This window comes from Anoplopoma fimbria, chromosome 16, assembly GCF_027596085.1.
Source record: "Anoplopoma fimbria isolate UVic2021 breed Golden Eagle Sablefish chromosome 16, Afim_UVic_2022, whole genome shotgun sequence".
NCBI classification, from domain to species: domain Eukaryota; kingdom Metazoa; phylum Chordata; class Actinopteri; order Perciformes; family Anoplopomatidae; genus Anoplopoma; species Anoplopoma fimbria.
The window spans coordinates 12,936,007-12,947,915 of NC_072464.1; the positions used below are offsets into that span (position 1 = coordinate 12,936,007).

General features: G+C 41.9%; 2 protein-coding genes across 2 annotated transcripts; one reads left to right on the forward strand and one right to left on the reverse strand.

Annotated features, from left to right (window-relative positions):
- Positions 1-55: 55 nt before the first annotated feature.
- On the reverse strand, positions 56-8,298 carry pdk1 (pyruvate dehydrogenase kinase, isozyme 1). Its single transcript, XM_054616021.1, has 11 exons — positions 8,003-8,298; positions 5,230-5,371; positions 5,066-5,137; positions 4,787-4,971; positions 3,558-3,653; positions 3,386-3,463; positions 3,131-3,195; positions 2,913-3,011; positions 2,727-2,837; positions 1,362-1,475; positions 56-1,274 (listed from the first exon to the last, which is right to left on the reverse strand). The coding sequence occupies exons 1-11, from the start codon at positions 8,109-8,111 to the stop codon at positions 1,134-1,136; spliced, it is 1,212 nt and encodes a 403-aa protein (XP_054471996.1). The 5' UTR covers positions 8,112-8,298; the 3' UTR covers positions 56-1,133.
- Positions 8,299-9,106: 808 nt separating this feature from the next.
- Positions 9,107-11,556, forward strand: nup62l (nucleoporin 62 like). Its single transcript, XM_054616017.1, is given in 3 exon segments — positions 9,107-9,553; positions 9,556-11,006; positions 11,130-11,556. Coding segments are annotated over 3 exon segments (1,752 nt in total). The 5' UTR covers positions 9,107-9,411; the 3' UTR covers positions 11,289-11,556.
- The last annotated feature ends 353 nt before the right edge of the window (positions 11,557-11,909 follow it).

Here is an 11,909-nt window from a genome sequence, read left to right on the forward strand (position 1 = left end):
ATCCACCTTCACTCTCACTGAGATTTTAAACACAAATACACATCTGTCAGTCTTGATACATTTATTTTTCACTGAACATGATCTATACAGAATAACTGCTTCAGTGTAACATGAAAATATTGAGTATAGCTTATTTGACAGGATGAGTCTTAATAATACAACCACAGGAATCCAAATATTTTGCTCTTATATTGTATGTGATACAACTTAAGAAGAAATCTTAAAATGTAACGTTTCAGCCTACACATTTGTGCGTCAGCAAGATTGAATTCCAATAATACTTTGCTTAAATACACAAAGTAAAAATAGGTGCAAAATGTCTCTATACAGACGGCAAATCAACGTTTTTGATCACGTTGCAAGAAATGCCCTAAATGAAAAAAGAAATACTGATAAGACTCATCAGCAGAAACTTCCAATGAATTTAAAAACAAGCAGCAACAAGTTGTGTCACAAGTTTCCAGCTTCACACGGAGCAGAGATGAGCAGAGCTGAACACTGCACAGAGACGGAGTGCAACAGTTAAAGATCAACTTTTAGCAAAATAAAAGCAGCTACACGTTTAAGGAAAGCTTTAAACCAGTAGAGCAAACAATACAAACAATTCATACCTTTACTATGAAGATAGTTTCAGTTGGTGATGTTATCACATGATGATATGTCGCTTTATGGAATTTAGTTTGTTCTCCTCAAAGCGTTAAATAATTATATTATTTAATAATTTCATCAGCTGACTTTACTTTATAACAGATGTACTGTTATTGTTTTTCATATGTTGGTTATTTTTTGTGCAAAAATATGTTCGAGGTCATTTAGAAACATTGATAACATTATTGTTTGTCCACAGGTTATGTTACACGGTCAATATGTTATCAGCGTTTTTTTTTAAAACCCAAATATCAACAATAGTATCAGCCTGAAAACTCCAGAATCAGTTTGGCTTAACCTGGTCCAGGTTAGTCCCAGTCATTCCCATTAATGGTACCAGTGGGAGTGAGAAAGAAACACGCTTTTAATCGAGGGCTGCTGCACTCACGCATCTTCATAATAACAAAACTATTGACCTCTATGAAGAATATGGCACAAAACCACCTGTCTTGCATACAGGGCTACAGGACTGCAGCCCGTTGGCTCTAGACACTGCGAAACGTCGTCATGTCCTTCGGCTCTTTGCTGGGGACGCACCAGTCGTCGGCCTCGTGGATCGTCTTGTAGTGTTTCCAGGCCGACTTGTTGTACACGGGAAGCCTCTCAATGGACTCCGTGGAGAGCGCCTAACGAGAACAATGAGAGGAAAAGGTTAAGACACGGTGTAAAGAATGAACACACACACATATAATGTTCATGCACAACTCAATTACCCGAATGTAGATCACAGCATCGGTTCCATAACCCTCCAGAGAGTAGAGCTTCAGATCGCCTTGAAAGTAGCGAGCGTAAAGTCGAGAGATGGGCAGGCCGTGCCCGTAACCAGCCTGGACACAAATACAACTGAGCAGTCAGCAGTTTTATGGAAAAGAGCGAATTTACAGTACCAGTCAAAAGTTTGGACACACCTTCAATGGTTTTTCTTTATTTTTATTTTTTTCTACATTGTAGATTAATATTGAAGACATCCAAACTATGAAGCAACACATATGGAATTATGTGGTAAACAAACAAATGCTCAACAAACCAGAATATGTTTTATATTTTAGATTCTTCAAAGTAGTTGAATGAGAAGGTGTGTCCAAACTTTTGACTGGTACTGTAGTTTAGACTGTGAAGTTAGTCTGGCATTGGAACAAACTAATAAAACATACAGATTTATTTGCTGTAAAGATGAAAAGGAGAGAAAATTACACAAACGCTTTCGTATGTTCTCTCCTTTTGAAGCAATGTAACATTAGAAGACTATGTGATAGCACTGAAAGCTCCGGGAAAAAATCACATAAGTTGGTCAGTTGTGATTAATTATTGTCACCTGCTACTTTAAAGGTCAAGACTGAACTTGTAAACTTCACTTTTAAGCCAATGTAGGTGAGAAGTCCTTAAAGTGCTGTGGATTAAATCATTACAGCATTTCAACACACAACTAGAAGACCGTCTGATGCTGTCGAAAGCTCTGGAAAAAGCTAATACATGGACATTGAGTTGGGACTGTTTTCTCATCTAACTGTACAGACATTTCAGTAAATTAACGGATCGCTAAGGTTTGTAAAAAGAAAGTTTTGGGTTACTGGTTTAAATCCAGTTACAAAAAGCTCGGTGATATGGCTGATATAAATGATACAATAATGAAGATCCACACATCTTGACATAGATCATGAAATAGGGATGTATGCAAAATTATAATGTTTAAGTTTTTAATTACAATAAAAATGTGTTTTAGGAAAATTCACTTTGGTTAGACAATAATCAATAATACTGACTTATCACCCAGTCTTAGTCTACTAAGTAGTAGTAGTAACAGTAGTTAAGTCCTACACGTATCCTCTGACAAATCTTAAAATGTGTATGAGTTTATTATGTTATCTTAGTGTTATTAGTTCTCCATGTGCTTTTCTATGACGAGTGATAAGGTCTGCTGAGGGTATATCACGGATTCTTGGGTTTTGAAACACGGTGGCAAATGTCAAGGGGAGGTGATTTTTTTCTTTTAGATTTTGAGTACAAATTGGATAAGTCAGGAGCAAAGTCAGATGAGTGACCTCTCACACTACCGATCACACATCAGGAACACTGACCAGAGGAGCAGCGCGGGCCACGTCCATGCTGGGTCGAGGAGCCGTGGAGTACGTGTAGGTGAACAACCTGTCGATCTTGCGCAGCGGCACGCCTCCTCCCCGATCACTCACCTGGAGAAGAACATACGGTCTTAGTTTACACTGGTGTGTTTTGGGGGAAAAAGACTGAATGCAGCACAGCTCTACCTTGACTGTCAGATCCTCAGTTCCCAGAGCGACCTGTGCGTGGATAGGAGGATACTCCATGGCATCGCCGTACAGCTCCATGGTGGCCCGCATGGCGTTCTGCAACAATGAGAGCACAGAGAGCAGGTTGACGTAAAGAGAAAGGCGACGTACTCAAATGTCAAACCGTATCATGTGAACCAGCTGTTGAATTATGAGTTCAAAAAAGCAAACCCTACCTTAAAGAGTTCAAACACCATGTGATACAAATGAGAGGGAACATAGACCACAGTGATGGGTTTGGCTGTCGGGACAAACAGAGGAGCAAAGATTAGACTACATTTGATCAGGAAAGCGTGAAACAAGTCATTCTTATGTAACTATTTATTAATAATGCAATTTAAAGTACTTAAGATAAACAAGTGCTTGAAATGTAGATAATTAAATGTGTCGCTCTGCATGTTGTTTTAGTGAAAAACATCTAAATAAGTTACCATTGAATTCCTCCAGAATCAGCTCAGGAGAGTTCATGTAATACCGGTCACAAAGGTTTCGTGCATTTTCATAGGCGTCTGTAGGGAAGAGGGTTTTTTTTATTTTTTTAGGTAGGAACACGAAAATTAGGACATTTCTGAGCATTTCCTCATAAAATGTTTGCGTTCTCACCTTTGATGATCTCGCTGACACCACAGTTTGGATCAATACTGCCGATCTGCTTGGGATGAGCTGGGTTCACCTTTACCTTCCCACCAAAGAGGAGAGCTGGAATAAAACACACAGGGGTTAAACGGAGGCGCTACAATATCAAGTGTTAATTATGCAAATAAGAATGGACACAAAAGAGACATTCGTGGTCATAATTCTCCCCCAATTCTCTATTAATCGATTAACCGTTTGAGAACTGCAACATTTAATCCGAAACTGGAGATTTTCCCTGTAATGTGTTGAAAATCAATTCCCAAAGTTTTGGCCTTGTTAAATGTTTTGTTATTTCTAAACTAGAAACTCACTGGGAGCATGATGACCCAAAGCTATAACCTTCCAGCTCGTCACTCTCTAATCTTTTAAACACAGAAAAGCCCATTCTTAATGTTTCTTACTTTTACACTAAGATGTGATTAGAAACCTTCTTTATGTCGGTTACATCAAAAGAAACAACAATACTGTTAACAGACAACACAACATCCACATTATAAACATTATAAATCAGTAACAGCAATTATCCATGAGCAGTAAGGCAACAGCAAAAAAAAAAAAGGGTAAAAAGTATTTATCTTTAAAAGGCTGACAGAGGCAAAACAACTATTATAACTAATATAATATCCCTAAATGTTGACTTGTTTATATTAGATCAAAGCTAAGATCAGGAGAATTTGTTACTCCGAGATGCATATCGATGATTTTAAGTTTTTTGTCAAACTTTTGATTATGATTTGATGTGTTTCTTTCTTTCTTCCTTCCTTCCTTCCTAATAATCTAATTATAACGTTTTGTTTTCTTTTATATGCCCTTTTATTGCTCCTGTTTATTATTATTGTTTTGGCCACGCGCAAAGCAGGAACTGTGTGTCTTAATATTACCAATAATATTATTATCATTATTGTTATAACATCCAGGTGGTTGACTGTCTCTTAAATGTCGTAATAAACTATTCATTCATTCAAAAACTCGAGATCCGTTAGAGGTCATTTTAGGTTCATTTCCAGAATGTCTCTGGGTGTTCTCTGTTGATTCCTGTGGCAGTGGCGTTAAAGGTTGCAGACCGTACCAACATGAATAAGCCTCTTGGTTTCTGTTCATGAAGAAACATCGCTCCTCGAGACGACTCCACACACATTGTTCACGACTGACAAAAAGAGATCATCTATTTATCCAGCAGAGGAGGGTCTACTCACTGTGCTGGTTGAGCAGCATCCTGATGGATATCCTGCTCATGTAGAAACGATCTAGAAAATACTGAACATTCTGGCTGACGACGGGGTCCGTGCCGTAGTTCTCTTTGTACTCCACGACCCCCTGAGCCATGGTGGGAATGACATCATTGTGCCGATTTCGGATCCTTATTACCGCATCTGTGAAACTAAACAAAGACATAAAAATTGCTACAAGGCACTAGGTCATCATACATAGAAGAAATAAAACTTAACTGAATGTTGGTTTTTTTATTTACTTACTCATATGTGACTTTCTCATCACCAGCATTTTTGGCTTTGAACTCAAGAATCTCTTGAAGACTTTGCATGTACCTGCACATGAAACACCATGAGTTATTGGCTGATATAGCCTGTCAGCGTAATTTGAGAGATATCTGAGAAAAAGCAGAATGAAGCCCGCGTACCAGCCCTGAACCAACCGCACCGATGGAGTCTTCAGTAAGTTGTCCGGCAACAAGTTGATCTCTTTCATGATGTTTGCCAACCTCACAGGTAGCTCCTGTCTGAGGAAGGTGAATGATGTTTTCTCACACGCATTTTCTGAGCCTGAGGGTGTAAACAAAAACAGGACTTTAGGAAATCTCTTTTGTCTTTGTTTTTTTTTTAATTATGGCAGACAAAAATGATTTATCATCGAATCTGTCGGGTTGGGTGATATAAAAATGTATAATATAATTTGGTTTAATGTAATTTTGCCAAGCAGTTCATACTGAGGGAGCTATCAAGAGGCCATTGTGGGAAATGTTGCAAATGAATGACCCAGACAGTTTATGCTTATATTGGATTATATATACAGTGGGTACGGAAAGTATTCAGACCCCTTTAAATTTTTCACTCTTTGTTTCATTGCAGCCATTTGCTAAAATCGAAAAAGTTCATTTTTTTTCGCATTAATGTACACTCAGCAACCCATCTTGACAGAAAAAAACAGAAATGTGGAATTTTTTGCAAATTTATTAAAAAAGAAAAACTGAAATATCACATGGTCATAAGTATTCAGACCCTTTGCTGTGACACTCATATTTAACTCACATGCTGTCCATTTCTTCTGATCCTCCTTGAGATGGTTCTACTCCTTCATTGGAGTCCAGCTGTGTTTAATTAAACTGATTGGACTTGATTAGGAAAGGCACACACCTGTCTATATAAGACCTTACAGCTCACAGTGCATGTCAGAACAAATGAGAATCATGAGGTCGAAGGAACTGCCCAAGGAGCTCAGAGACAGAATTGTGGCAAGGCACAGATCTGGCCAAGGTTACAAAAGAATTTCTGCAGCACTCAAGGTTCCTAAGAGCACAGTGGCCTCCATAATCCTTAAATGGAAGAAGTATGGGATGACCAGAACTCTTCCTAGACCTGGCCGTCCAGCCAAACTGAGCAATCGTGGGAGAAGAGCCTTGGTGAGAGAGGTAAAGAAGAACCCAAAGATCACTGTGGCTGAGCTCCAGAGATGCAGTAGGGAGATGGGAGAAAGTTCCACAAAGTCAACTATCACTGCAGCCCTCCACCAGTCGGGGCTTTATGGCAGAGTGGCCCGACGGAAGCCTCTCCTCAGTGCAAGACATATGAAAGCCCGCATAGAGTTTGCCAAAAAACACATGGAGGACTCCCAAACTATGAGAAATAAGATATCTGGTCTGATGAGACCAAGATTGAACTTTTTGCGTTAATTCTAAGCGGTATGTGTGGAGAAAACCAGGCACTGCTCATCACCTGCCCAATACAATCCCAACAGTGAAACATGGTGGTGGCAGCATCATGCTATGGGGGTGTTTTTCAGCTGCAGGGACAGGACGACTGGTTGCAATTGAAGGAAAGATGAATGCGGCCAAGTACAGAGATATCCTGGAAGAAAACCTCCTCCAGAGTGCTCAGGACCTCAGACTGGGCCGAAGGTTCACCTTCCAACAAGACAATGACCCGAAGCACACAGCTAAAATAACAAAGGAGTGGCTTCGGAACAAGTCTGTGACCATTCTTGACTGGCCCAGCCCCAATTGAGCATCTCTGGAGAGACCTGAAAATGGCTGTCCACCAACGTTCACCATCCAACCTGACAGAACTGGAGAGGATCTGCAAGGAAGAATGGCAGAGGATCCCCAAATCCAGGTGTGAGAAACTTGTTGCATCATTCCCAAGAAGACTCATGGCTGTACTAGCTCAAAAGGGTGCTTCTACTCAATACTGAGCAAAGGGTCTGAATACTTATGACCATGTGATATTTCAGTTTTTCTTTTTTAATAAATTTGCAAAAATTTCTACATTTCTGTTTTTTTCTGTCAAGATGGGTTGCTGAGTGTACATTAATGCGAAAAAAAAAATGAACTTTTTCGATTTTAGCAAATGGCTGCAATGAAGCAAAGGGTGAAAAATTTAAAGGGGTCTGAATACTTTCCGTACCCACTGTATATATATTTGATTTTTGCATTCATGTTACACAACTTCTAGCTTGTCGGGTATTTTATTTGTTGGATTAGTCAAAAACAGACATGCCTTTCTGGTTTTTTTAATAAGAAAGAAGAAGAAATTATTTTTTCATCTAAATTTACTGTCAAGACAATTTTATCTATATAGCCCAATATCACAACTTTACAATAGGCAATCTGCACAGCATCTTCTGTGCTTGGACCTTTTCAGCTGGTAGGGAAAAACTAAACCCCCCAAAAAACTCTATTAACAGAGAGAAGAAAAAAAAAAGAAACCAAAGGAAGAGCAACTTAGGAGGGATCCCTCTCCCAGGATGGAAATGCGTTCAATAACTGGTGTGACAACATAGCAATATAAAAAACCTATATGACAAAATGATACCTACATTGTGAACACATATGAAAAGGGTGGATGTCAAGCAGCTTCCATCAAACAGATGGAGCCTGATAAAAGTGCCTTGATTAAATATGTGTTCCCATATCCTCCACCCCTTGCTGCCACCAAGGAGACTTTACAAAAAGGCCAAAATGCAGCTCCTATTTACATTAAGTGATCACAAGCATAGAAAAGTTGGGATCCTTTGCCTTAAATGCTACAAATGTTGGCACAAGACGTGTGTGTGTGTGTGTGTGTGTGTGTGTGTGTGTGTGTGTGTGTGTGTGTGTGTGTGTGTGTGTGTGTGTGTGTGTGTGTGTGTGTGTGTGTGTGTGTGTGTGTGTGTGTGTGTGTGTGAGAACCGACTCTTACCAAAATCCAGAAACTGCTTCATGGACAGAGGAGAGGGTGAGAATTTGGAGTAATAGTCAATGTCCTTTCCTATGGACACGCTGCTCCTCAGAAACCTGAACAGCCTCATCGTGACGACACGCACTTAGTTAGTTAGTTAGCTGATCTGTGTTGACATTAACTTCAGCAGCCCGCAAACACTCTCGTGAAATAAACGTCCTGTGGCTGAGTGATTTGGTAGAAGGTTTATTAATACTTTAGTTGGACATGGAGAAGTGGGATAAATGTCAACACGGTGAGAAGGCTATGCATACTCCGCATGCGTCCAGATAACCCAGACAGAGAGTCACAGCGGCGTCAAGAGTGTGAGCACCTTCACTGCGTTGGGATGCTTAGAAAAAATACTTTATTGATGAAAATATGCTTATTTTTTTGATGATATCAAAAATCTACAGTACCAGTCAAAAGTTTGGACACACCTTCTCATTCAACTACTTTGAAGAATGTAAAATATAAAACATATTCTGGTTTGTTGAGCATTTGTTTGTTTACCACATAATTCCTTATGTGTTGCTTCATAGTTTGGATGTCTTCAATATTAATCTATAATGTAGAAAAACAATAAAAATAAAGAAAAAACATTGAATGAGAAGGTGTGTCCAAACTTTTGACTGGTACTGTACAATAAACAAAAAACTAGAGAAAGCATACAAAATAAATGAGAAAGCATAATGGCATATCGTATTTATTTTAATAATAAAACAATGCTATTACAAAAAAGTGTACAGTTTTCAGATTTTTTAAAAAATGTAATTAGCATTCATTTTAATGCAATTAAATAAATCCTTTCGCAAAATGTGTCTTTAAAATGTAGTTTTACGTTAGTGTTTCGTTTTCTTAAACAGCTCGTATTCTGCACACAAGTTATTTTCTTGTCGTAGACTCGGTACTCTTTGGAAAAATATATGGGTCTGTTTTCCCTGGGGTCAGTCTTTCAGGCAGCAAGCTCCACCAATCAAATTGAACATCGAGTCTGGTCAGGCCCTTCATTGGACAGTAGAGCTGTCAATCTCACCAAGAGAGGCGGGTTCTGCGCTGGCAGACAAAACTCAGGGCAAAAGTCCTCCCCGGTTGGTCCTTACTGACGTCACTTCCTTTAGTCATCTACAGAATCGCCTGTTTGAAGAAGTGCGGAACGGCGGGCCACGTTTTGTTAGTTTCTTTTTGTCTCAGTCTGGGTCAACGTACCGTCCCCGAGCCTGTGATTGACTTTATTACCCGCTCATGTCTGGAAACCCGTCGTAGCAGATAAACAGTCGGCAGTACCAGCTCGTGTTTTGTGACCCGCCAAAAACCCGCAGAAGTTCAGCGAGGAAGTGACCATTTTGTGAGCTGGCTGTTTCCACCATCGAGACATTGAAGTTGAGAAAATGAGTGGCGGGTTTAACTTCGGTCAGGCCACCACGGGCTTCTCTTTCGGAGCTCCGAAGCCGGCAGCCGCGGCCCCCGCCACAGGCTTCGGGATGACCGGCTCCGTGCCTGCGGCCGCCGGAGGAGGCTTCGCGTTCGGCACTGCCCCCAGGCCGCCGCCAACAACAACAACCCCGCCGGCTCGTTCAGCTTTGGCACCCCAGCAAAGAGCACCCCAGCCGGCGGAGGCTTCTCCTTTGGGACCCCCAACGCCTCATTCGGCATGGGCACCCCTCAAGCCGCAGCAGCACCACCACAGGGGCTGACTCTGGGCACCACAGCAGCTCCAGCCATGGGGTCAGGGTTCCCCATGGGCACGGGTTTGTCAGCACAGACCACCATGGCCTCCATGGCCTCCATGGCCGCTCCTGCAGGAGGGGGCTTCGCCTTTGGTACACCTGCTCAAGCTCAACAACCCCAACCTGTGGTTCAACACCAACCTGCAGCACCACCAACAGCTGCAGTGACAGCCACTACAGGAGCAGGCGGCATGTCGTTTGGAGGGTTCAGCTTTGGAGCCACCAAGGTCCAGGCCACCACGGCTGCAGCCCCGGTTGCTGCCCCCACTGTCGCCCCAGGAGGGGGCTTCAGCTTTGGCAACAGCGCTCCGTCCAACCTTACCATGGGCATGCAGGCCCAGCAACCACCCACTGCTGCAGTCACGGCAAGTCAGGGTGGAGGATTTGCCTTTGGGATTAAACCCTCATCAACCCCAGCTCCTCTTGCTTCAACCCAGGCCACCCTAGCTCCAGGCCCGTCTCTCTTTGCTTCACCCATCCCTACAGCTGCAGTTGCTGCTGCCGCCGCCGCCACTGCTGCTGCTGCTACTGTCACTGCAGCTGCAACAGCCACAGGCTTCACTTTGGGTGTAGCTCCAAACTTAGCAGCAAGCACTGCTCCTGCAACCACCACAGCAGCTGGTGGAGGTTTGGCTTTTATGCTCAAACCTCTGGGGGCAGCTACCATCACCTCCACCTCTGTCCCCATCTCCGCCCCTGCTTCCACTGTTGCAGCTGCCACAACAGGTGCTGCGACAGCCTTTACACTGGGGCTCAAACCTTCAACAACCGGTATCACAGCAACTTCTACGGCAACAACCATCTCCACAACCACTGCTCCTCCAGTGATGACCTACGCCCAGCTAGAGGGTCTCATTAACAAGTGGAGCCTTGAGCTCGAGGACCAGGAGAGACATTTCCTACAGCAGGCTACTCAGGTGAATGCCTGGGACCGCATGCTGGTGGAGAACGGAGAGAAGATCACATCCCTGCATAAGGAGATGGAGAAGGTGAAGCTGGACCAGAGGAGGCTAAACCAGGAGCTGGATTTCATCCTGTCCCAACAGAAAGAGCTGGAGGACTTACTCTGCCCGCTCGAGGAGTCGGTGAAGGAGCAGAGCGGAACCATCTACATGCAGAACGCCGACGAGGAACGTGAAAGAACGTACAAGCTCGCCGAGAACGTGGACGCACAACTGAAGAGGATGTCGCAGGATCTGAAGGAGATCATCGAGCACCTGAACACGTCCAGTGGCCCAGCAGACACCAGTGACCCGGTGAGATGAGACCTCATTCAAGTTTAACCTTCCGTGACACATTTTTGTTGCTTTGTCATAAATTGTTGCACATTTAAATTAACTTTTTACCTCTCTTTTTTTCCCCATTTTTTTTTCTTTCAGCTTCAGCAGATCTGCAAAATTCTCAACACCCACATGGATTCACTTCAGTGGATCGATCAGAACTCTGTTCTTCTGCAGAGAAGAGTGGAAGAAGTGTCTAAATTGTGTGACAACCAGCGCAAGGAGCAGGAGAAAACCTTTCGTTTAACGTTTGACTGATCTGGAATAAATATGTTGACATGTATATTGACATAATGATTGAGTCGTTCTAAAGAGGGAAGTCTTTTTAGGGGTTTAGATATTTTGAATGCAAAAAACAAAAAAAACATTCACGATTCCTGTTAACTTGCTTTTTTTTCTTTAAGCTGAGTCGTTTGGTTGCATAAAGATCTATATTTCCGATGCAATAGCTTTTATATAGAGTAGTGAAGCAAATGATCTGTTCTCATGTAAATGCTATGGTTGTTCTAAATAGTATGATTAAATAAATCAATGAAGTAAGGCTCTGTTTTATTGGATAGCAAATACGAATTACTGCCATATGTGTCAGTGGCAATGTTCAAGTCACAGAGGTAGACCTTTGTGTGATTTAGTTTAATTACTTAGTCAATTTACTGAAACTTCAAGTCTTTTTATCAAACAAAAAGCCAAACATTACCTCCTTCTAGCTTCTCAGTTGTGAGTATTTGCTGCTTCCCTTTCTGTGATGGGAAACTGATTTTTTTAAATTGACTTGGTCAAACAAAACAAGTAATTTTAATTTGTCACATTTAGCTTCAGGGAATTTTGATGGGCATTTTTCACTATTAAAGTTTATAGACCTAATCCGGCTCATCAGAT

Excerpts from the sequence above, each read along its gene's own strand:
- pdk1 (XM_054616021.1), bottom strand. The coding sequence starts at position 8,111 with ATGAGGCTGTTCAGGTTTCTGAGGAGCAGCGTGTCCATAGGAAAGGAC. Across the intron at positions 3,654-4,786 it reads GATGCTGCTCAACCAGCACA|CTCTCCTCTTTGGTGGGAAG; the intron begins GTGAGTAGACCC and ends GTTTTATTCCAG. Across the intron at positions 3,012-3,130 it reads TGGTGTTTGAACTCTTTAAG|AACGCCATGCGGGCCACCAT; the intron begins GTAGGGTTTGCT and ends TCATTGTTGCAG.